Source organism: Cygnus atratus, chromosome 5 (genome assembly GCF_013377495.2).
Source record: "Cygnus atratus isolate AKBS03 ecotype Queensland, Australia chromosome 5, CAtr_DNAZoo_HiC_assembly, whole genome shotgun sequence".
Taxonomy (NCBI): domain Eukaryota; kingdom Metazoa; phylum Chordata; class Aves; order Anseriformes; family Anatidae; genus Cygnus; species Cygnus atratus.
Genome location: NC_066366.1, coordinates 33,963,511 through 33,988,039, shown reverse-complemented (window position 1 = coordinate 33,988,039; position 24,529 = coordinate 33,963,511). Strand labels below are relative to the sequence as shown.

At 48.5% G+C, this 24,529-nt stretch overlaps 1 protein-coding gene across 4 annotated transcripts; it reads left to right on the top strand.

Annotated features, from left to right (window-relative positions):
- The first annotated feature begins 447 nt into the window (after positions 1 to 447).
- PACSIN3 (protein kinase C and casein kinase substrate in neurons 3) lies at positions 448 to 19,632 on the top strand. 4 transcript variants are annotated; one of them, XM_035539991.2, is made up of 12 exons: positions 448 to 588; positions 10,742 to 10,816; positions 12,100 to 12,200; positions 12,626 to 12,782; positions 13,296 to 13,531; positions 13,911 to 14,066; positions 14,600 to 14,775; positions 15,528 to 15,648; positions 16,226 to 16,362; positions 16,987 to 17,049; positions 17,567 to 17,727; positions 19,316 to 19,632. In XM_035539991.2, exons 3-12 carry the CDS (start codon positions 12,147 to 12,149, stop codon positions 19,429 to 19,431), a joined length of 1,377 nt encoding a protein of 458 aa, XP_035395884.1. In that variant the 5' UTR covers positions 448 to 588; positions 10,742 to 10,816; positions 12,100 to 12,146; the 3' UTR covers positions 19,432 to 19,632. The 4 variants fall into 4 exon arrangements, with proteins under 4 accessions (XP_035395884.1, XP_035395887.1, XP_035395881.1 ...); XM_035539994.2 differs by lacking the exon at positions 16,987 to 17,049 and having other exon boundaries at positions 449 to 588; XM_035539988.2 differs by lacking the exons at positions 448 to 588; positions 12,100 to 12,200 and having other exon boundaries at positions 10,655 to 10,816.
- Positions 19,633 to 24,529: the final 4,897 nt, after the last annotated feature.

Here is a 24,529-nt window from a genome sequence, read left to right as displayed (position 1 = left end):
GCTGCGGTGAGGCTGCTCCCCAACCCCAGGAGAGCTACCTACGTCTCACTCAGAACCGGGGAACAGGGCCTCTAGGTGGGCACAGGCCAGCTGCAGCTCACAGTAACTAATTAACTGAACCACAGCCCTGCAGACAGGACAGGAGCCCAGCTCCCTGAGCGCCGGACAGGCGGCTCCTCACAGGGCTGCCTCCCCCCTCAAGCGCCCGCTATGCCGAGGGGCAACCCCACTGGGCGACCCCCAAGTGTTTTAAGCGACACCCCACAAAACGCAGGGCTACCCCGAGCCCCTGCCCGTGACGGGACAGCGGGACATCCAGCACTGCTCCCCCGCCCCGGCCCCACCTGCCCGCACGGTCCCGTTAATTGGCTCAGGAGGGGCGGGCCAGCGGCAGCCCCGCCGCCCCCGGCCTGCCCCGAGCTCCGGGCCGGGCCCGCCCCGCCGGGAGCTGCTGGAGGCGGGGCGGGAGCCCCCGCGTCCCGCTGCTGAAATAGGGGGAGGGCCCGGCCTGCCCTCAGCCCAGGTGGCCGCTGCCCGCCGAGCCGTGCCGAGCCGTGCCGAGCCGTGCCGAGCGGAGGCGCCTGCGAGGTAAGCGGCGGGGTTACGTCCGCCGGGGCGGCTTTCGGCCCCATTCTCTGGGAGGAGCTGGGGGTCCCCGCGGCGGGCAGCGCGGCTGGGCGGCTGTGAGGGAAAAGTTTCCTCGCGGAAAGGGGGAGGCTGGGGGAGGCGCTGCCCGGCCGGGCGCTGCCTGCGGGCGGGGTGCGGCGCGGCGCCGAGACCCCCGGGGGGGCGCGGGGTTGTTCCCCGGGAGGGTGTTGGCGGGCGGCCGGGGCACCCCCCGGTAGGGCTCCGCCGCACCGTTCCCCTCGCAGCCCGGCCGCCAGCCTGACCTTCAGCTGGCGCTGGGGGCTCCGCGGGCCGCCCCCGCTCCCCCCCTCCTCCGGGGCCAGCGCCTCCGCCCCGCGGCGGGCACAGGGCCCCTTTGTGGCGGCTCCGCGCCCGGCCCCTGCCCGCTCCGAGAGCGGAGCCGCGGGCTCAGGCAGCGCCGTGCTGAGGGGCGAAGCGGCTCCCCCGAGGGCTGGGGGCTGCCCCTTGTCTCCTGGGGGGAACTTGTCGCTGTCCCCCGCCGCGAGCCGGGCGGCCCTGGCTCTCTTATCCTCCCCCTCCGTCCTGGGGTCGGTGTCGATGAGAGGAGCGCGGGGCTGTGGTGGCTGTGCCCGGCCCGGGGCAGGACGCCGGGGTTACCGTGTCCTCTCCGTCCCGGGGCAGGCGAAAGCTGATAAATATGGAGGGTATTAGTGGGCCTGAACACCCAGCGCTCGGTCTGCGATTTGTCACCGCTTGCAGGAGGAGGGATCTGCCATCTCCGCGAGGCTATCAATAAGCGAAGTTAGCGTGGCCCAAATGCGTTAACCAGTTTCGCCGCTTTTTGTGCCAACTATGTGTGCTTTGCTTGCTTCAGTTCTTCAAGCTCTGAGTTGTCTCTAGGCGTAGGGGTGAGGAGGAGGTTAGCTGACCACCTCCGGCGGCGTGCTCCTGGCCCTAGGAAGTGGTCTGGCCTCCTCGTCCGCTCTGCAACCTCTGCACCCGGCGGGTGCTCCCTGCCTCCTGCGGTGGGAGACAAACCTCTCTCCCCTTCAAGTCCACTGCCGATCTAATTTGCACAAAGATATTTCTGATACTGCAGTAATTGATGGCAATACAAAGCCCTAGCAGAGCCTCCTGCTCCACCCTGGAATTCAGGTGTCACCCAGAAGTCGCTAAGCCTCGCGACGATTCAAGCAATGTTCAGTGCGTAATGGGTGCAGAATGCACAGCTGCAGCGTGTGGGCTAAAATGACAAGGTCTGGACGGTCCCGGCTCCAGGTGTGAGCTGGTCCCTGGGTGGAGTCAGAACGGAGCTTCTCCCTGCGCATTGCGTAACTGAGCACATTCTTTTTGGGAGGGATTCACCTTTCTGTGAAGTGTACAGCGTACTCCGTGTGAGTCGGAGTGTGTTCTGCTTTGGCAATGCTTTGTGTTATTAATAGTGCCTCACAAGAAGTTCCCAAAAATATTCACTAGATCGTACTTCCAGTTGCAGCTTGGAACAGAATGAGCGCCTGAGCTGGGTTAGCTGCGTGCTGCCTTCCCTATTCTGTGCCCACTGTATTGTATTGCTTTGTTTTTTGATCTGTTTTTTTTTTCTGACCTGTGAGTTTGCGCTTCTCTGGCTTGCCTGCACTTGTTCTATTAAGGACTGTCTTCCTTCTTGGGTTGTAAAGAGTAGTAACTTCACCGTGTTGGTAGGTGTAGGTGCTCACCTGGAACTCCATTATCAAACTTCAGTAAGGACTGTGTATGAGCTGGCTGTACCAAAATGTCGCAGGTCCTTGGCACACTGTGTGTAACCAAATTATAAAAGCCTGACAACCTCGTGGATCCAAAGTCAGTTCTTTAGAGGACAGTGATGCTTTTCATTGTGCTAGGTCATTATGGATTATACAGGAACTAGCCTGACTTCTTGGGGCTTTCCATGGATGAACATGAGCTTACAAGCCATCACCACCCCTAAAATATATATATATATATATATATATGCACATATAAAGATTCAGTGGTGCAGTCAGGTATATCTGTAATGTGGCTAATCTTAGAAGATGACTGTAAAACTGAGAAACAGATGAGGCACTATACTAGAGGCAAGATCAGCTCTTGTTAAAAATGTCATTGTATCTGTATCTCAGAGTGGCAAATACTGTATATTCTTTATTCCGGCAATCTTGAGGGCTGGAGATTATTCAGTAGTTGTTGATTAAACTGTTTGGTTCATGTGATGGCTGGCATCCAGCCATTGAACTGGAGACCTCAAAAGTATCTGCCTATAGCCTGAGTGGAAAAAACTATGATCTTGATTAGAAAGCAGTAATAAACTGCCCCTATTTTTTTCCATCAGCTGATCAGTAATATGTGAAGTTAGGCTGCTCATGAGAGTTCATGGGGAAATTCCTAAACAATGGGAGAGCTGTTTAAGCCCTTTGAGGCGCTCTTATCTTCCTAAAACAGGCTTTCTGATCGGGCAAGCTATTTTATCGTACTTACATAGTGTGATGGGTGTAGATGGTGCTGTATGACAGGGAGCTGTGTCAGAGAGATTAAAAAAAAGCCTTAGCCTTAATCTAAAGGCCGTAGTGGATGAGACAGAAAACAGTGACTAGTGTATCTGGGGGGTTTCATGGAGAATTTGGGCTTCAGTTCTTTGAAGAGTAACAGAAGAGCTTTGCATCGTTGGAGCAGTTCAGAAGCTGTTCAAGAGGTAGCTTATTGCCCGCTACCTTGTGGCACAGTGAACACTAATTTAACCTCCAAATGCCTTCTGACCATTTGGGCACAATTTTTTCCAGCACAAAGTGTAATCTTAATGCAAAGAGCCTGGTGTGCCCTCTGCTGTAATCATCCAGCCTTGTTTCAGTGACTCGTACAAGAGTTTCATGTCCCTTCAAGCTGAAATGTGGTCTGAAGCTGGGTAATGCTGTGAAGCAACGTGTGTGACTGGCATCCTAATCATATTGCTGCCTTCAGTGGTTTCTCCTGTCTGTGAATGGCGCAATGGGAAAGAGCCTTTCAGACTTGTGACAGTTGGAATTTGTGTGTTAAATCTGGTGGTTGTCACCGGGCATTGTAGTTTGCTCAAGAGGCATGTGAGGGATCTCCATGGTACCAGGGGCCTGGATCCAGAGGCATTAAGCTTGGGGGTGTGTGTGTGGGGGGGGGGGGGGGGTGTGCTTTCCTAGTAGGCGATCACAGTAGGACTGTTCATTATGACCTGTATGGACTGCAGCACTGCATTATAGAAGTGTGAGGTAGGCTTGTTACCTGACCCTGACAAGGGCAAGAAACCTTTGTGGAGAACCTGGAGACAATGAGCATGTTTCACTTCTTGAATCATTCTAGATGCTTGTTTTTGCTTCTTGGTGTCCTTAATCAGCCCTTTCTTGTACCAACACTGCTTACCCCATTGCCTGGAAACCTCTGTGAAAGCCTGGTGTTGACACCAGCAGGCTTCTACCCCAATAAAACGAACAACAAAAACAGTTTTTTGAGCTGTGGGATGGGAGCTGCTTCCAGAAGCCACGAGGGAGAAAACAATGCCCACTGGATTGCTCTGTTTGTGCATTGACTTTAAAAAAAGGTCCTGGTGTTCTTTCCTCACATGTCTGTTTGGGTCCCGAGGACTAGAAACTGAGATCTGTGCTTTGGCCAATGGGCTGAGGAAGCAAATGACATTCCAGTGATGCTCAGCAGTTGAAATTTATTCTGTGATATGTGCCCTTTGGACTGAGTAACACATTCCTTTGTAGCCTCTTGGAGTTTTGTTGATAACACCTGGAATATGAAGTATATTTATATTAATAGATGTGTTCTTCAGCTTGATATTCAAAAACGTATTTGAAGAGAGATGAAGAGACAATACTGAAAATGAGGACCAGATTCTGTGCAGGTAATCTGAAAGTAGACAAAAGTTGCTGCAAGACATACTGTATGTGATCTCCAGGATGAACGTGTGAGGTATGAATATTCACAGTGCAGGATAGTTCTTGATGGCTGCCCTCTTCAACCTTGTTATCTGTGCAATCTCCAGGAAATATGTCAAAAAGACATAGGGTACCTTTACCAATAGACTATCTACAAAGCAATTGAATCTGCTAAATGCTTCTTGGACCAGGAGACACTGTGAAGGGAATCTAAATTACTGAATGTTCTCTACACTCCACAGAGCAAACACTTTTTCTGGGACCAGGCATGTGAAAAGAAGGCTTTGGTTGTGTAAAATAACTTTGTTTAACCTCCTGCCTGTAGTCCTGCCACTTCACGTGGTACTGAAGGCTGCCTTACGCTTGCATCTTTATGTTGTTTAGGTGTTCCTGTGAGGAAGCAATGGAGGAAACCTATCTCTGGTGATGAAAGGTGACCAAAGAGCTTTGCTATCACCTAAGTGCAGGAACTGACCACAACATAAAACAGAAGCAACGAGTGTGATGCTTTACCTCTCTCTTCTTTACTGTAAGGGATGTTCTAGCACTCAGTCTTATCTTATTCAGCTTTCCTTCCAAGAAGTTGCTTGTATCCCCTTCCCCAGCTTGTCTGGGGACTGAGCAGGGAACGGGATGAACTTTGGAAACACCCTGATGAGTTTTCAGGTTCTTGTCTGCATTATGTGAATATCTGGAAGGAAGGCTTTCATGGAAGCAACCAAGCAGGTAAAGGAACCAGAAAGTAAGAAAGTAAGACACATGAGGAGTGGCTGGGGGAACTGGAGTTCTCTCTGGAGAAGAGGAGGCTGAGGGAAGACCTTATCAGTCTGTAAGTACCTGAAAGGAGGTTATAGTGAGATGGGTGTCAGTCTCGTCTTGGGTGGTAGTTGGTAGGGTGTGAGGAGATGGCCTCAAGTTGCACTGGGGAGATCTAGAGTCGATATAAGGATTCATGGAAGAGGTGGTTAGACATTGGAACAGGCTGTCCAGGGAGGTGATGGAGCCCCCATCCTTGGAGGTACTTGAGATGTGTGGATGTGGTACATAGGGGCATGGTTTATTGGTGGACTTGGTAGTGTTAGGGTTAATGGTTGGACTTGATTAAGGGTTTTTTCCAACCTAAATAATTCTATGATTCTGTCTAATAAACAGTATTAGTAAATCAGCTTTTACCAAGTAAAACCAGAAGTCTGTCTGAGAGATAAAGAGAGAAAGAAATATACTACTTTGAATTCATTGTGCATATGACTGCCACGTACTTTGTCTACATGACAAAAATATTTGCCAAATCCATCTCCCATTCCCCCCTTCCTTTAAAAGACAGTTAAGTGAAACTCTGCGTATTGGTAAAATGAAGCCAAGAGCTTCCTCGTATATAGAGGTATGCAGAACTGCAGCTGGGTTAAAAAAGTGCACCCTTCAAATGGAAGGGGCAGAGAAGCCTGGTTGGAGACAGTGCTTCACTACACTGCAGAGCAGTCAAGGAACTGCCAGAGGCTCAGTGCTAGAATGGTGCTAAGTGGCCTGGGGCTCTTCTGAAGGTTGTTGGGTTGCAGCCTGCTCCCTTAAGACTCCTTAATGCATTCAAGTAAACTTGATCCCTGCTCTGGGGGTTACAAGGTGACTCAATCACAGAAGGAGAATATTCCATTGATAGAAACTAACAGCAGTTTCCTGAGGTTGGGGAAAAAGCAAACACCAGTACCACCCCGTTATTTCTTTTCTTTACTCTGGGCTGGCTGAGGATGGCGCGTTCTGTTTTGGATCACTGCTGTTCACATACAGATCGAAACAAAACTTCTTTACTCAAAGCCTAGCTGGAAGTGGGCACACTGGCTCAGCCTGCTGCTCCAATCTCCTTTAATACTGGAGATCTCCTACATCCTATTGGAAAGGAAAACAAAATTTTTCTTGGTGAAACAATTTCTGCTTGGTACAGCTATGTTGGTCAGGAATCTTAACCTTTAGATCAGCAGTGATGTGTTGGCAGAAGCCTATCCTGTAGCCTTGGCCTCTGAGAACTGGACAGGGAATAGCTAAAAAATATGGAAAGTATTTTGTCTGAACACTTAAAAAAAAAAAAATAAATAAATAGAAAACCACTTGGGGTTATGGTATAGTGAGATGTCTGCAGGATATTAGCTTGGTCTGAATCTGGAGGAGACCAATATAAAGAAGCTGTGGTCTGAAGCTAGAGAGAGCACTGAAGCAGCACGTAGACTCAGGAGGTCAGCACCTTAAGCAGAGGAGGATCTTGACTGTACTTTTGTACTTTGGTATAACCATTGAGAATTTTGCTGGTGGACAGCCACGCAGTCTCTGGAGAATCATTGTTTTGGAGACGAGCTTCTGTTAGAGGCTTGCACATAGCTGAAGTGACCTTTGTGTGCAGTTACTGCTCTGCCTGATGTCTCTGACCTCTCCCTGGCTGGAGAGATCTTTCTCTAAAGTGCACTAGGCAGCCCTGGCAGGCTTCAGGGAGTGGCTGAGAAACACCGGTTTGTAGGCCCTTTCCCAGGCAGGTGACTCTAGCAAGGGTGTGACCACAGGAGTAGGGTAAGCATCTCAGGGGGATGTTTTTCTGGGTAGAAGTCATTTCAGGTATACAGGCTTCTTGGAGGATCTTGATGTCACTTGGTACTCCTCTAGCTGTAGAGAACTGGCCTCTCTCTGGCAGCTGTGTCCACCTGTAACTATCAGTGCCCCTACGTAATGGCAGTGGAGAGCACCTTACTGGGCATTGTTACAGTTCAGAGCTATTGGATGCCCACATGGAGAGATGAGGCTGGAAAGGAAACCCTGTCCCATGCTTTGTTTCACTCTTCCCATCAGGGACCTTCCTAGCACTGCTGTACCAGTAACAGTCCCACTTGTTATGCTGCCGGAGTTCTGTGGGCCTTCCTGGCTTCAGCTCTAGCTCCTTTCTGACAACAAGTTACCAAAAAACGGTATTTTCATGGCAGCCGCTCTGGAAGGGGAGGATGGACTGTTGTCCTTGTGTGTCTTTGGGTTGTTCAGATTGAAATGTTTATCTGCAATCTACACCAGAAGCGCCCTGGAGTGAAAACAAAACCTCTCCCACTGCCTGCTGTACAGGAAGAGTGACTCTTTGGGAATCAAACAGATTGGTTACAGAAATGTCACGCTGCAGCTTTGAGGTGTTACCGTTGTCCTGAGGTGGAAATGAGTTAGTAGCCCGCTTCTGATTAAGACTCTTGCTTAGCTTGTCTGGAACACCCCTATAGGAACTGGTCCATAACAAAAATGTCTGTCACCAAAGCCCAGTTACTTGATAAATATAACTGAATGTTTTCCTTCATCTGCCTGGATCCAGTGCTTGCTGTTGTACTCAGGAAAGGTGGAAAGGGGACTCTTTGTTGGGCAGCAGGCCTTGCCTGGCACGGTGTACAAGCTCTATTTCTGTGGAAGAGTTCCTGCAGGTCTGTATGCACCAGCCCTTGGAGCGTCTGTAGAGCTCAGAGGCTGGTTCTTGGCAAACCTAGGAAAACAATTGCTCACAAGGAGTCTCAGGAGGCGGTCAAGCAATGCACAGAAGTGATGCCTTGGGCATTTGGAGTCTGGAAGCACTAGAGCGTGGTGTAGAGGGAAGAGGATTTTTGTGGCTTATGTGCCTTAGGGAAAAGTTTCTGAAGTCAAGAGTGATTATTACTATCCGGCCTAGAAGCTTTAATTGTGGATCAGAACCCTGTTGCACTAGTGTTGTGTAAACACGAAACAAAAAGGCCTGCTTAGTAGTGTGGTGCCAGATGCACACACTTGAAAGCGAAGGTTTTAGCTTAGACCTCTTGGTCTGAGGGTGGGGAGTTGTGGTCTGAGATGTGACTGACCGGAGCAGGGGTGAGATCGACGTGGTTAAAGGTGGAAACAGCTCTGCTGTGACAAGTGCTCTGACTTTCCTTATAGTGGAGCTCTTCACCGGAGAATCAGTCATGAGCCACTCTGCCCTTCTGCAATTGAAGACCAAGAGCTGTTTTTGGATAACTTGCTGTGTTGGTCAAAATTAGAGCAGATATTTGGGGGATGGAGGGGAATACCTTTTTTTAAAAACACTATTAGCAGCAAGACTTGTATCTCTGCATAAATCTCATTTGTATGGTTTTTGTCTACTTGCCATCGCTGGTTGTGGTGTCTGCGATGCCTTCATCTGTAGTTCTGCAGAAGGGAAGTGACTAGAGATGTAGGTGCGCTCTCTGCTTTCTGGGAGAGTTCCTCATGCAGGAGCTGCAGTGAGGTCTCATTCACTTAACTGTAAGAAATGGACGAGGGAAGCAGGAGGGGGAAGAAACATTCCTCTGCTCTGCAAATTTGATGTTGGCACCCTCTTAGCAGAGGTGGCAGTGGCATCAGAAAGTCTTGGTGTTGATCCATGCGACTGCAGGTCATCCTGTATGGGCTCTGCCAACCTTCCTGAGTGACATGGTGGCTCCTGCTCCATCAGGCTGTCCACAGGGTAGCACTGTCATCTCCCCACCTTGCTGTAGAACAGCCTTTGGCACGTGTAACACTCGTCTGCTTGCTTTTCCTGGCAAACTCGTGTTTTCCCTGGTCTCAAGCTCTTGGCAGCTCCCAAAACATATGATGTTTGGGGAATAACCAGGCATGAGGGGGTGGAGTGGCAATCTATTTGCTCTTCTTGGGCTGAGGGTGACAGCAGCAGCTGTTCTTCAGCCCCCATGTGCACTACTAAGTACCATCCCTATGTCTGCACGCAGATCCAATTTGATCTGCTGACTGACATGGGCTCATGGAGTATGTAAAGTCCAGAAAAAGCCTGGCAGAAAAGGGTCCTCCTTGTTCTTTGACCTTTTTGCTTCTACCAGGACCCTTTTTCTTGGACTCTTATGAAGTCTATACAACTGCTATTGAAATAACCTATTCTGCTGGGTGCTACTTGGGTCATAGAGATTAACCTGTAGAAACGTTAAACTATTTTATTTGATCACCCAGCTACTGGGGTGGTGGTTTCAGTAGAGCTTTAAGCTGTGGGATACTTAGCTATGTGATATCATTGATGCTGAAAATTCACGTGTGTTCAAATGCAGATTGGAGAAGTTAATGGAAGAGCGATTCATGGGGTGTTTCTGAACTCATAGGTGCCACGTTCAGCTCAGGAAGTTCCTGTCAACAAATGGTTAGAGGCTTGGAAAGTACATAGGGAAGCATCATGTATGCTTGCTCTGTTCTCCAAGCAAGGAAAAAACAGCTGCTTTTGGCCACTGGCTACGAAGCATATGCGGTGACAAGGACCCTTAGTCTGATCCAGCGCAGCTACTATTATGTTTCAGAGCCTGCTAGTCTTAGTGATAGAAAATCCAGTTACTTGGGTTTGTAACTCCCAAGAAATTTGAGCCGTGCCTCCTTATTTTAATGTGGAAACTGTACAAGTAATGGATTTGGGTTCCTCCTTTCTTTACTGACTGACCAGGCAAACAAGCATGCTGTGACACACAAGCTTTCCACATTTACCCCTGAATTCTAGCATGCTGTAGTCAATCTGAATCGGAAACCCCAGAGGGAAGGCATGTTTGTGATTCATTGCTTCCCGATAAAGAAGTAGGGATGGGGGCAGAGTGGGAGGGAAGGGTGGAAAAAGTGATACAATCTTAATGGGTGATATCTAATTGAGCTATGTCTTCATGAGGAGAAGCGTGCTCGGTTTTAAATGTAGTTACTGAGTCCTTTGTCTCCTTTTCATCCTTAGGGAAAGGGGATGGGAAGAAGGGCATGTCTGTCCTTCCCCTCTGTTCTTGAAGCCTGCCATGTCTAAATGTGCGGCAGCAGTGCTTGGAGGCAGTGGGCTTTCCTACCAGACACTGTACAGTGAGGGGGGTCAGGCCCCACCACCCAGTGCCTGGGGTGTGCTTATTTTAGGCCTTGCTGGCTTTGGGCTGCTCCCTTTGCTCAGCTGTTGTGATGCTGCTACCTTTCCTGCACAGTGCTGTCACGCCGCCCCAAATAGTTTCTATTTTAACTTTCTCTGGGGCTAGGTCTTGTGACACAAGGATTTGGCATCTCTCCTACGTGCTGGAACGTGGCATCGTCGGAGACACAGTGGCTGCAGCTGCTATATCAGAGGGTGCCCCTCCTAGTAGCTGGCAGACGGGGGACACCCCTATCGCTGCTCTGCGGTTGGGATGTGTCAGAAGAGGCAGCATCCCTGCGAAGAAGCAGCACTGTCTAACTGCCTGTCTCTCTCTCTCCTCCAGTCTGTTGTAAGGAGTTTGGAGAGCTCAGGACATACTTGCCAGCTCCCTGCTGCTCCCCTGTCATCTCCCTCTCAGGTACGTGGTTACTGGGGGCAATGCTGAGTTGTGTGCCCTGGAAGCACACAAGATGGCTTTGCAGCCTGCCTAGGGATGGTGGGGAGAGAGGATGGGGACAGCTGCTGGCGTGAGTGGAGATGTTCTTCAAGTTTCAGAGCTCGTGCATCTGAGCATCACATCTCATTTAACAGCTTGATTGTGTGACTGGAGTTCAGCACTTTCAGCCTTCTGGGGAAACCCAGAGGAACAGCATTAATGTACTTCTGACAGTCAATGGCATGTGAGACTGGGCAAACAGAGCCCAATTGTTTCTGGAAGAAATGGAGGAAATTCCTGCAGTCTGTGTTGGGGTGCTCATGAGGTGGCTCGCACTACAGCAGACACACTGAGAAGGATTTGCAGGAGGTGGGAGACAGGCACTCCTGACCTGATCTTTGTTTCTGCTGTGTGCTCTGTGGGCTGGCAGAACGAGCAGATACCTCTCTGGGGTGTGAGGGAAGCTTTTTATAACTAGGAATGTGCAAGAGGAGAAGTGGCAGCAAAGGACATCTATGCTGCATTAACCCAGGCTTGCCCAGAGGGTTTGTGTGTGAGCAACTGGCTTGGGCCTCTTTCCATTGCTCCTCATTCCTGCACAAAAGCATCCTTGAACTTCTCCCCAGGGATTTCAGAGTCATACCACATCAGGAGCAAAGCAGCAGCCCAGGCTTGTATGGGGAATGGACAAAAGTTCTGAGACAGAGGATGAGGAGCACCTTTCACCTTCTAGCCTAGATTTTGAGCCTAGGGAGGTGACAGACTTGAGTGTAATGGAAACAGTGGCACTACAGGGTTGTTTTTAGGGAAGCCGTGTGGCAGGGTAACCAGCATGCATGCTGCAGTGCCATGTGGCTGCGTATGCCTCTGCGTGTTCCCGTAGTTCTGCTCAAGCCCAGCTCAGGTGGTGGGCAGCTTATTGGGCTCCTCCCCATTCACAGCATGCCTGACTGCTCAGCCTTGTTTTCTCCAGTCAGTTGTTGTAATCCTGACTCACTGGGAAACTGGAGTCATCTCTGCTGATGGAGGACTTGAAGTGATCCAAGACCGGTTTCAAATAGCTGTAGCTACTTCAGCTTCTGTAGCTTTTGCTGCCTTCCTGAGGGCCTTGGTTAAAAAAAGAATCTCTGCAGGGGTGGCTGGTGCTGCTCAGAAGTGTTGGATTCACTGCCGTCTCTAGGATCTGTTCAGCTGAAGTTTGAGATTGTCTCCTACAAGAAGGTTTGACCAGTGCTGTGTTAGAAATCACTTTTCTCTGTTCTCAGCTTAACTGAAATCTGCAAAAATTCCTTGCTGCAAGAAAACGGGGGTGATGTCATCAGAAGATGATGCTGGTGGGGAGGCTCCTGGGGGCAGTTTCTGGGAGGTAAGGAAGGATAATTGGGGTGTGAGGGAGGTAGGGAGGAATGTCTTACCTCCCACCCATGGAATTAAGGGGTTGAGTTTCAGGTTCACAGGTGACATGTTGCTCTTGGGGAGTGGAAGGGAGGAGCTGTGGGGTGGTTCAGTAACACGTCTGTTACTGCAAGGAGGAGGTAACCCTTTCCTCTGCTGATGCTGTGGAATGAGACTTCCTTGTTCAGCTGACACTGATCAGAGCTGTGAGAGGCAAAGAGCATCTTGGTGTCCTCCCTCCATTGCTCTGCCTGACAGACCACCAGAGGCGGGTCTGAACCCAGCTGCAGGTTCCAGGAGGGTGTGCGCTCCCTCCCAGTGCAGTGCTTGACCTCCTGCTGTCTGTTCTGAAGGAATGTGAAGGTGCAGTATAAATGACAATGTGTGAAATTTCAGGCTGGAAACTACAGGCGGACAGTGAAGCGTGTGGATGATGGCTACCGGCTCTGCAATGACTTGATCTCCTGCTTCCAGGAGCGAGCCAAGATAGAGAAGAACTACGCCCAGCAGCTAACAGAGTGGTCCCGTAAGTGGAGGACCAATGTGGAGAAAGGTAAAGTTGGCAGGCTGGGCTACAAGCAGGATGCAGTAATCGCACTGTATTCCTAGAGTGCTCTATCGTACTGAGGTGAGGCTGTTTCCTTGGGGGGGACAGGACCCTCTTCAGCAGAAAAGGGGGTGCGAATTTCTTGGGCATTTTTTTTTTTTGCATGTGTATTTTTGTAGGCAGTTCTTTGATTTACTTTTCTAGAAGTCTTCCTCTTCCTCTGCATTGTCAGGTGTTTGGTTACAAAAAAATATTTTTAGTGTTGCAAGTCTTTGGCCAGTCCAAACCTTAAATCGAGCTGCAGATCTCCCACTTGAAATGCCTGCCTTGGCCAGTCGTGACAGCCAGTCTGGGTGCTGCCTTTTGGGACTGAGTGGAGACCAGTCAGTGCTGACTTACTTGATGGAGCAGAGTTATGGAAGTGACTCCGAAGTGATAGATGCATGTAGGAGGAGGAAAATGTGTGTGTTTTCCTGTGGGCAGGAGGTATAAGAGCCCCTCTGGTGCTTGTTCCTGCAGGTCCACAGTATGGTACTCTGGAGAAGGCCTGGCATGCTTTCCTGACGGCTGCAGACAGACTTAGTGAAATCCACTTAGATGTCCGGAACCACCTGGCTGGTGAAGATTCGGATAAGATCAAGGCCTGGCAGAAGGAGGCCTACCACAAGCAGATGATTGGGGGCTTCAAGGAGACAAAGGAGGCAGAGGATGGGTTCCGCAAGGCCCAGAAGCCCTGGGTGAAAAAGATGAAAGACGTAAGCGAAGTGTGAATGGGGAAGGAGGGATGAGGGTGGTCTAGGTGGCTGCTGGAAGGTGGGTGCCACTAGGCAAAGTAGGTAGCAGGGAATACCACAGAGGGAGGGATGTCTAGCTGGTGTCTTGGTCTCGGTGGTCTTGTAGCTTCCTTCCTGTGTAAGAAGAGTTTAGTAACAGGCTTGGTGTTCCTGCATGGCAGGTTAGCACTATGAGATCATCTGGAGATACCTGTTCCCATGGTTGGCTAAACACCAAATTGGCATTTCTGTTTGTCCTGAGACAATTGCTGCTGCCTGTAACAAAGTGTTAATGTGCTCTCTGAAGAATAGAGGATCTCTGGTCAGAATCATGACCTTGTCTGCATCGCTTCTCCTACAGGTAGAGACCTCTAAGAAAAACTACCATGCAGCCCGGAAGGAGGAGAAAACGGCCCATACAAGGGAGAATCATGCCAAGGCAGACTCCTCGGTCTCACAGGAGCAGCTGCGCAAGTTGCAGGAGCGTGTAGAGAAGTGCACTCAGGAGGCTGAGAAGGTGAGCATGAAATGGACGTGCATCACAAGGATGCGACTTCCAAGGAGAAAGCACTGGTTGCATTGTCACTCAGTGAAATTGCTCCTGCTGAAGGCTGTAAGGAGGTGTGAGACTGCATTGTTTTGAAGTTTTAGTGAGTTAGACTGAGATTTTAGGAACTAAGGCTGAGTGAGGGGTCTATCTTTGGTGTTGAGTAGAATTTCATTTATAAATATACTTAAAAAAAAAGTAGGGGACTTGTTGCAGGGGGAGGGAGCTGCAGAGCTGAAGACTTGGTTACCAAATGTGGGTGGTTTACTTGCTGATGGGAGTAAGTGTGGAAGGACCTCTGTGGAGGAGGGTGGTAAGGAAGGAAGAATTTCTAAGATACTAGGAGAGCAATAGATTTGGATAGCAGCTGTGATTTCTTCTATTTTCTGTGCTGTGTGTTCAGCAGTGCAGGGGGAAAGAACTTTAGTCCTGAGCAGGGGGAGTGTCAGTGGTTTGACATCAAGGCAACACAACACCACTGCTCTCCTCCTGCATTGATACAGTGCAAGGATCAATACGAGAAGATGCTAGAAGAGCTGAACCGCTACAATCCCCGCTACATGGAGGACATGGAGCAAGTGTTTGAGGGCTGTCAAGAAGCAGAGCGCAAGCGATTGTGCTTCTTTAAGGAGATGTTCCTGAATCTGCACCAGCATCTCAACCTCTCCACCAGTGAAAGGTACCAGCCCTGACACAGAAGGGAGGTCCTCTACCCTGGGGTGTCGTGGGCACTGAAAAGGGGTGCCAATTCTGGTGTTGGTGAAAGGGAGCTGCATCAGGCAGGTCTCACTCCTTCCCCTTCTGACTGAGAACTGGCATTTGGTCTCTTCTTTGACCAGTGCAGGCTCCCCACAGAGGATTCTTTCTGTCTCTGAACCCTTTGTCTTCCAGTACTGACCCATGGGTGTGTTTCTGTTCTGTGAAGTGCCTCCGTGTTACTTGTAATCCCAGTCTGTGGAAGGCAATGGAACCACATTGCTGTACGTGTAGCAAATAGACCTGTTTTGCCCTGAGCAGAGACATCTTAAGAGAAAGATGATCATGAGCCCATGAGTTGCCCTTAAATAGGGGTTACACAGGGACGTAGACTTTTCTGGGCTTCTATGCGTTGAGGTGGAGGTGACAAATCTGAGCCACTTCCTTATTTATGTGCAAGAATGTGCCAGGCTCTTTCGATACTCATTTGAGCTATGCTGGGAACTGGCAGATGTTAGCTACTCCCACACCAAACAGCTTGCCCTGCTTGCCGCACTGCCTCCTCTGCAAAGGTGGCCATATTCCCCTTGAGCTGAATAGGTGTTGCACCCTTAGTTCTGTGGGATTTGATATGCTGTGTAATTGTGCATGAGGTTATGCTCTTCTTTCCTACTTGGGTCTTGGAGAACCACTGAGGGACTGGTTACTGATGGTTCTGTTTGTTCTTGGTCATAGCTTTCAAGCATTGTATCGAGATCTCTACCAAGTCATCATGGCTGCAGACAACCAGGAAGACCTGAAGTGGTGGCGCAACACTCATGGGCCAGGCATGGCAATGAATTGGCCTCAGTTTGAGGTGACAAAGCATTCTGGAGTGTTATTATTTCTCACTATCTGCTTTTCTGAAATTGGTGGATTGCTAGTCTTGTGTTGGAAAGACATGTATCAGACATAGCTCTTTCCTTCCCTTTCCAGGAGTGTCTGAGAGCTGGCATTTGGTCATCTTAGGCTAAACCATGCTGGTGTCTCTAGTCTTGAAGTGAGGCTCTTTGCTCATCAGACTTGTGATATTAGGATCTTCAGAGACTTTTGTGGGGTTGCAGTCCCTTTAGTTCCTTAAAGGAATGTGTGCAACCTTGCTGAACTGCAACTACTCAGCCATCCGGTTGCAACAGCAGGGAAGCTGAATTGGTGCTTAGGGACCTGGGATAAGCTCCTATTGTAACTCTTCCCACAGGCCCTCTTGTTGCACCTCGGGATTCAAGAGGAGTGAGCCTGCTCTGTCTGCAAGGCCACTTGGCTGATTGACTGATCAGCCACAACTGAAGCATGACTTGTGTTATTACTCTTCCTTCCGTATTGTCCATTAGAAAAGGTGCACAGAACTCTCATATCTTAATGGTTTGATGGTATTATTACTTCTCCCTGAACAGGAATGGTCCCTGGAAACACAGCGGCCGATCACCAAGAAGGAGAAGAGCGGTAAGATGGCCGACGATGTCACGCTGACCAGCATTTTGCCTGCACGGGATGGTGTTCTTTCACAGACCCCTCTGCAGACAAGGCGAGGGTAAGGACTGAAACCTGGGATACATCCTGTTAGGAAAAGTACAGTCCTGCCCAGGGTAATTAATGAGTTGGATTGACAGGACTGATCCATCTTAACTTGTTGTCTCTTCTATTTGTAGCCCCATGGCCTTGCCCAAGACAAGGTAGAATAAGGGTGTTAGGGGAGCTCTTTTTGGTCTCATATACCATCTCACTAGGGGCTGTCCTTGTAAAGGTCCTTCTAGTGATGAAATCTGGCCTCGTTCAGACTAGTGCTGTGCAAGATTGTGGCAGGTGTTCCCACAATTTCCCTTTCACCCAGACAAGGTGAAGAGTTGGGAACTGGCAGCCTTTGGAGTTAACTGTACTGTTTCCTGAATGAAGGTATTAGTTTTTTTCCCTTGGCATGGTGCTGAGTACTGCCTGACAAGTCTGGGTATAGCTGCTTCCCTCGCCAGGAAGCAAGCAGGAGAATAGGGAGAGGCTGAAGAGACTCATGTCCTGCAGTGCTGTCACCACCCTGCCTTAAATGGTGAACCCTGGCATAAATGAACTGGGTGGAAAAGAAGGGGAATATAGGGGTGTCTTGAGGCCATGACTATATTTCAGTCTATTGGATTCAGGGGCCCTATTTGCCAATCCACAGGTCTTCCTATCAAGAGGAGCAGAACAGCTTCTATGACAGCCTGAGGGCACCCACATCTGTGAAGTTAGTATGGAATGTAGCCTCTTCGGGGGTTTCTGGGTTCCAGGTGCCTGTCCTCTGATGTTCCTCCCGTCTGCTCTTGCTTCTCACTTAGAAAATGGCATTCCAGCCACATCTGTTTGGGATGCGAGACCTGTTTTTTTCCCTGTCTGTCCTGTTCTTGGCTGGAATAACTCTGGACACAGCTGGGCTCTCCATTTTAGGACTGACTGACCTTCCCTGAGTGAGATGGTCTGCTAGAGTAGGATGAGGTCACGAAAAGTATGCATGTGTGGAAACACTGTGAGAATGAGTTAAGCTCCTAGCCCTCCTGGCTCTAATGCTGGGATGCTTTCAACCAAATCTAGTATCTCCCGGTGTCTTGCTATCCCGTTCACCCTGACTTGACTGTTGGGTCTCCTGCACGTTGTTCTATGGTATAGGAGTCTCTGAGGGGTCAGAGTGGTGCGTGATTCAGGAGGAAGTGGGTGAGATGACTGCTAACTACCATCTTGTCTCCTCTCTGCTTCCACATGTACAGTGGGGGAAAGGAAGACATTTCGGAGTGGTCAGATGAGGACACTCCAAAGAAGTGCCTGGATGCCAATGGGCATGAGGAGGACATAAAGGTACCAGGTGTACGGGTACGAGCACTGTATGATTACACAGGACAGGAGGCTGATGAGCTGAGCTTTAAAGCAGGTACAGAAGCACTAACCTCTTACTAACTTCTTGCTGTCTTCACTTGAGCCAAGTGAATGATTGAAACGCTCTTTAAGAACTGGATGTCCACTTGAAAACTGGCAACTGTTCTTCTTTCCCTGGCCTTGACCCACTGCCAACTGCTGAGGCAGATGATACACCAGGCAGTCCAACCCGTTGTAGATCAAAAGACAGCGAGACCACATACAGTCTGCTTGGATCTTGGTTACAGGGTAGGGAAAGCAGCAAACCCAAGTGGTGAAATGGATCCTGCCTGCTGTCTCTTAAGGCATTTAATAAAGAATAAATGTTTTTTCCCTTGTCATTGATATAAATGACTCTTTCCTGAAGTACAAGAAAGGTGACCACCTATATTGTCCTTTGAAGTAACCAGAAGGTAGATACTCTGGGGAGAAAGCCCACTTGACTGCTGTGCACTACTGAAGGCAGAGTTCAGCTGGCAGAAACTGTGGCTATCTTGAGAATGGATATCCTGGCTCCTAGCAGAGAGGACTGAGTGAGGGAGAATGTCCAAGCAAATAAACCCCTCCCCTTTTTTCTTCCTTCACTTAAACTTATAAAATTAGTTTGAATGTGCCATCTTCTCCAAATCCGAGAGGACATCTGGATCTTGAGTGTCTCTAATCTTGCTTTTTTTATGTGGTGTCTGCTATAGAAATACGCCCCTCTTCAAAAGGTGCTGTCTTTCAGTAGCAAGGACTTGTGCCTGAGGCCAGTATCTATGCTGTGGTGTAACCATTCTAGTAAACTTCTTAATGCTAACTTGTTGCTTTAAAATGAGTGCTCTGGATCTTGACTCTTTGCTGCTACTTCCTACCCAGCAGATCTAATGGTTAAATAGAGGCATGACTGGTTATATTCAGTCATCCCTGTTTTGAATCTGCTCTGACAAGCAAGGACCAGTAGGGCTCAAGCTTAACAGCAGATGACTTTCTTTCCCAGCATCTGCCAGTGTGGGATGTGCTTACTGATGCAGTAGACCTCCCCCTCTGGCAGATGTATGACTCCCTACTGACAGAAGGGGACCTTTCTGCCCTTTCCTGTAGTAGATATGGGGAGGTTAAAAGCCTTTCCTGGTCATAGTCTGAGAAAGGAGTTGATTCCATGCCTTTCTGGCCAAGCCAGACAGTTCATCATGGAATAGTTGTTCTGGGTCTCTCCAGACAAAGCTTAGCTGCTTTTTACATTTCCTTCCTACCTGCTACAGAGGAGGGTTGTCTTCCTTTTCCTTTTTTTTATTTTTTTAGAAAAGGCTCCCTGAGCATTCTGAGCCCTTTGGCTTATAAGCACTTTCCTCTGAGGAGAAATTTGGGTAGAAATATTGGGAATGAAACTTTATGATGTTAAAGAGCAGAAGTACCTTGCTGTAGGGGATGGTACTGACCACAGATACTGAGGAGGTCAATAACTCTGGATTGGATTAAACTGCAGTATGATACTGAGTGTGATAAGGGGGAAAAAGTGTGGGGATTCAGACCAATTGGTCTTTTTTGTTAAAATTCAGAAAAAAACAAATGCTATGCTACCTTTCCCAAGGCTGCTTCCTAATGACTGTTTTTGCTTGTAGGTGAAGAACTAATGAAAATTAGTGAGGAAGATGAGCAGGGCTGGTGCAAGGGCCGACTTCTCACTGGCCAGGTTGGACTCTATCCTGCTAACTATGTTGAGAAGGTTGGATCGTGATTGCTACTGCCCTGTTAGTGTCTCACAGCCATGCCAGCATCTCTTGCAGAGGTCACTGGGTCACTGCTGGCTCCAATCCGCCTTTGCAGTATATCCAACACCTTCTGGACTCTGAGGGCATGTATTCCATGTAACTAATGCTTCATTTTAAATGCCTAGACCTGTAGGGATTTTCTAATAAATAAACAAGGATGAGTAAGACTTCTCTGACTGTGAGCACTATAGGAATGTAAAAGTGCAGAAGGGAACAGATCCTCCTGACTTGCACTTGGTGAGGGGAGGTGCATGACATGTCCAACTCCTCACAACAGACAAAGACTTCCTGGGCTTCAACACACATGCATCCATAGTGTGGTGGGGTCTGCCCTGCCCCCAGGCTTCCTGTTTAAGGAACTCTGGATGTGCAGGGCTATAGGGAACTTGTAGTATTGCTTCCTCTTTTTTTGCTTAGCTGAGCTGAGGCAGAAATCTGTTTATTCTCCCAAATATTTCACAAATCTCCAGTGTCCTTTACCTGCAGGCGTGTTGACTCCTGTGGTAAGGCAGCTGATAAAGCAATACAACTTCAAAAGCCTGGATTTCCCCTCCCACTGCCCTCCGATTTATTGGGATAACTCCAGGAATACATGATAACACAACTTAAGGACAGAAGAAAGGCTTCTATCTTGCATGGTGTAGCTGTTCATGTTAAAGGTCTGAACAGCACTGTCTGGTAGAATAGTGGGGCTAGCTTTCTTCTGGTCCTGAATCCGTTTCAGGTGTACATATGCCCAGTTAAGTGCCATTCAGCAGAGAAGACCTTTCAAACCTCTGTCCTGCCTTTCTGCCCTTCAAAGCCTCTGAGGCCGTTGAAACAAAGTAGGGTCCAGATCTTAGTGCTTTGTGTATTCAAACGTGAGCACTTGTCAAAGGTATATGACTGATAGACATGGTCCAATACAGAAAAAGCCCAGAAGCTTGAGGGAAAGCAGAAAGAAAAGTGAACATTTATGGTATAAAACTAGCTACTTATTGCATCTGTTTGAAGCTGTTGCTGAGACACATTGTGAGCTTGTAGGAGCTTTCTGCAGTGAACTTGTTCTGGGTTAGCACTGGAGGAACTTGGTTCACTCAGACTCAAAAAAAAAAAAGCCTCTGCCACTCACTCACTCACTCATACTGGTGCTAGCTGCTGCAAAGCTGTTTGGGAAAGGGATTATACAAAGAAGGAAGTTTGAAGTCAGGTGAGCACTTAGGAATAAATGACTGCAGAACGTTAGCACATAGTGAACCAAAAAGGATGTTTAACAAGTGTGGACTCAAGAAGGTGGGGATGGACAGATTCAAACACCATTAACTTAGGGGAAATTGAAAAGTGTCACAAAGCTTGTTTCCTGACTGTCAGCAAGAGCAAAAATTAACTTTCTACAGCACCTTGGATGGGCTGAAATATAGTGTCATGGACAAAGATCCACAACTCAAGAGATGTCATTGTATAAGCATTCGGATTTGCAGTCTCCTCTTTCAGTACCATGTCCAGGTAAAATATCAGGTGTGTTATACAATAATAGCATGTGGGCCAGTTGCTGACATCCCCCCTCCCTCAGCTGAATAATTTTTTGCTGTCTGCTTTGTTCTAATATACATGAATGTTATGAAAGCATGCCTGCCAGGCCTGAGATGAGAGACAAAAAGAGTGAAGGATTAAAAACCTGCTTTGTGTTAAATACAGAAATTTACCTTGTTAGCTTGGCTACTTTCAAGGACTAATACTAGCCTTTCAAGTAGGGTCAAAACAAACATCTAAGAGGGAATTAGGAAGGACAAGAAGCTTGACTTCTATTCTCCCCCTGAGTTCTGATCAGGTTATAATTAGGGGTAGAGGTAGGTGTGGCCAGAACCTGCTGTGAGGACAGAAATGGCCAGCGGACAGGACCCCTGGTTACAGTACAAACAACCTGAAATTCCATGGGACAAAGTCTGAACAGACTTGTTTGTCCTAGGAAAAGACCGTGACCTGATCATAGGGGGCTGCTTGAAGGTTTCCACAAATAGTGACACGCCGCAGTTTATGTGAACATGTCCTCTAAAGAATGTTTGCACATCAGAAATTCCTGCCAAAAGCTGAAGTAATAGACAGGGGAAAATGCAACGAGAATAAAGAATTGCTCAGCTGGAGTGTACCTCATAAATTTTGGTATGGATACCCAAAACCAAATGGAGTAGTAAAAAGAGAGCCTGTGTAATAAAGAACCTCCTGGAGGGGTGGGGAACATCTAATGGTCTTAAACTAATGTAATATTTGCCTGGAGACTTACTTCTATGGAAAACTGAGGTTTCTTTTTAACTGCAGAGGCTCTAGTTGAAACTTGTTATCCATACCATGCCAAAGGTTCTGCGTGAACAGAGAGTTAGTTGCATGTATGACCTAATAGCTGTGCCTCAACTTCAGGTCAGCAAAGCCTATGCTTCCCACAGAGCTTCTGGAAAAACATACAGATGTGCCTCTGTGGCTGATGGACAACACGATGAAAACATTATCTAGTTGTTGTTTTTAATAAAGCCATTCCTTGTGAAAAGCTTGTACAGCTGTGGTTGGCAGATAATTAATTTAGTTCTGACATCTTCCTGGGAAAGTATTTCTAAAGCATCATGCAAAGCTTGGCTTTTATGATGATGATGAATTTTTCTAGGAAGAGGAAGTTAAGGATTCCCTATGGCAGATCACACCCATTTCCCCAAAGCAGAAGCTGAGCTTGCTCAACCCATTAATAACATTTCTGCCCTGTAGGCAGAATTTGGGTCTTGGACCCTGTAGAGCCCCAAGCCAGCTGTGCTCTGTGGTGGCAGCTGAGAGTTGTGGTTAGCATCTAACTCTTGGTGGCATTCCCACAGCCCTGTGTGGAGCCTGGGGCCGTTGGTGCTTCAGTTTACTTTCCATTTCCACTTCCCCATTCCCTCTGTCATTGTGGCTGGTTTGCTTGGCACAAAGCACTGAAGCAGGTGTGAGTAGATGTCAATCCTGCACCGGGACCCCCCAGAGCTGTTAAAAACCATTGTGGATGCCCTGGATTCTCCTGGATGCCCTTTGCTCCTGCCCTGCTTGCAGACCTAGCCCACGGCTGCAGCTGTGGGGTGCTCAGCTCTGCTATTTCAGGCATGTTCTCCTTGACTGAAGTTCAGGCTGTGCACAAACTGCACAACTGGGGCTGCTTCAGTCTCATTTCTAGATCTGCTAGGGTTTTGCTCATGGGCAACAGTCTGCAAAATTCCCCTCTGCTTGTGAGGAAAGCTGGTGGAGGTAAAATGGGCCTGAACACCCCTCAGACCGTTGAGTAGTTGCTCCTAGGTAACTGCACAGAGGCTGGCTGCAGGGACACTCTGTGCTGGTCGTGGAGCTGAACCTGAGACAAGGCCAGGGCCACGAGCCCCAGCTTCACCTATGGAAATAAGGTTGGAAAATACCCATTTAAAAATAATAATAATAAAAAAAATGCAACCAAGTGTTGCGCTGCCACCCACTTCTAGGCTACAAGGAGCTGGAAAGCTCAGGGACTACAAGGGAGTGAATCTGTTTATCAACCTACCTAAGAAGAACAAACATGAATATGAGAGGATGTTTCTGGACAAGATGAATAAATTCTTGCTGAAAGGAAAGTGGGGGTGAGGGTAGGGAACGGGGTAACTCTAAAAGACTGGCTGTTTTTTTTCTAGGGATATCTTGACTCAATAGCATGGCTGCAGTGAACTTTTCAAAACCAGATTTTAGGCCCAATCACCTTCTCAGTTGCTTTGAACACATCCATTTTAGTGGCCGTCTCATCCTGCTTTCCCTTGTCTAGTAACCCTCCTTGCACAGGTTCATGGTTTGCTGTCAGTCCCGCAGTTTGATGTAATTACAGCTGCAGCTTGAGATGTCCTTTCTCCAGAAGCAGCGTGGTGGGTCAGCACCTCTTCTCCAGTAGATGCAGAGGCCCATAATCTCTCCTCTTCAGTCTCAGCGCTTTCACTGGGTCCGGCTATTTATAGATCCTGTGATCCCTTCCTCCCCGTGTTTCCCTTCTGTCCTATCAGCTGGAAATCTTCCAGGTCCTGTATTCTTCCCCTTTGACTTCCTGAGTCTATTGTTCCTGCTTTCAGCAGGAGGCTGATACTGGAACAGTCCCTGTCCCCAGCTGTGATCGTGCTAGCCCTTTCTCTCAAATCCTCCTCAGGGCCACACAGGTGCCACACAGTTCCTGAGGAATGCTGCATCCACGCCCCAGTGTGTGTTTGTTGCACTTAGGGCCCTGCATCCTCCCTACACATTGTGGCCACCTGCGGAGCCGAAACACTGCTACCTACTCACTCTCCACCCAAATCCCATTTCACAGTGGTGCTTATATTCTGTGGGAATCGTATATTTTCAAAACTGTTTTATAGTAAAGCAACAGCTTTCTTATTTTACCTTGCTTACTCTGTTTTTTTTAGCATTGCCTACTTTGGGTCACTGTCTTCTGCTTTAGGCATGCTTCCCACTCTTCTGGGGCCTGCAAGCAACTAGTCCCCGTACTGGAGGGATTCAGTTCAGAGGACTGGTGAGTGAGGTGATCTGCAGGGAACATGGAGGTTACACGCCCACTGGAAAAGTCAGAAAGGTCACGTATAATAGGACAGCCCTTCCAGCTCTGTCCTCAAGCAAATCAGTGCCTGTGCTGTGAATTGCCCCTGAAAGGAGGCAGTGGCCAGGCAACTCAGAAACTCCAGAAGAGGCTCATTGTTCTGGTGTGAAAAAGGAGGCATTTCCCTCACTGTAGTACCACCATCTTCCCCCTTCTCCGCCTCCCTTCTTCCTCCACCCCCAGGTCACTTGGTTTTTCAGCTTATGTAATTCCAGCATTAAAGTGCTTCAGTAAAGATGCTCAAAACCACAGAAAGCACTGTTTCTTAACTCCCATGTGGGCTGTCCCAGGCCTGCAGGCTGGCAGCTAAGCTAGTCTTCCCAAGACCAACACAAACTATAATTCTCAAAGATGGTACCTTTTCTTCAAGGAGTTGGACTTCTTGTGACTTCAGGGTCTGTGAATGAAACCAGCTCCTTTGATGGCTGCTGCCTGGGCCTCTTGAGTTATCTGAGAGG

Bases quoted from the DNA above. Each gene is read 5' to 3' on its own strand.
- PACSIN3 (XM_035539988.2), top strand. From the start codon at position 10,670: ATGTGTCAGAAGAGGCAGCATCCCTGCGAAGAAGCAGCACTGTCTAAC. The intron at 14,067-14,599 runs GTGAGCATGAAA...GCATTGATACAG, and splicing joins GCACTCAGGAGGCTGAGAAG to TGCAAGGATCAATACGAGAA. The intron at 16,363-16,986 runs GTAAGGACTGAA...GCCAATCCACAG, and splicing joins CCTCTGCAGACAAGGCGAGG to GTCTTCCTATCAAGAGGAGC.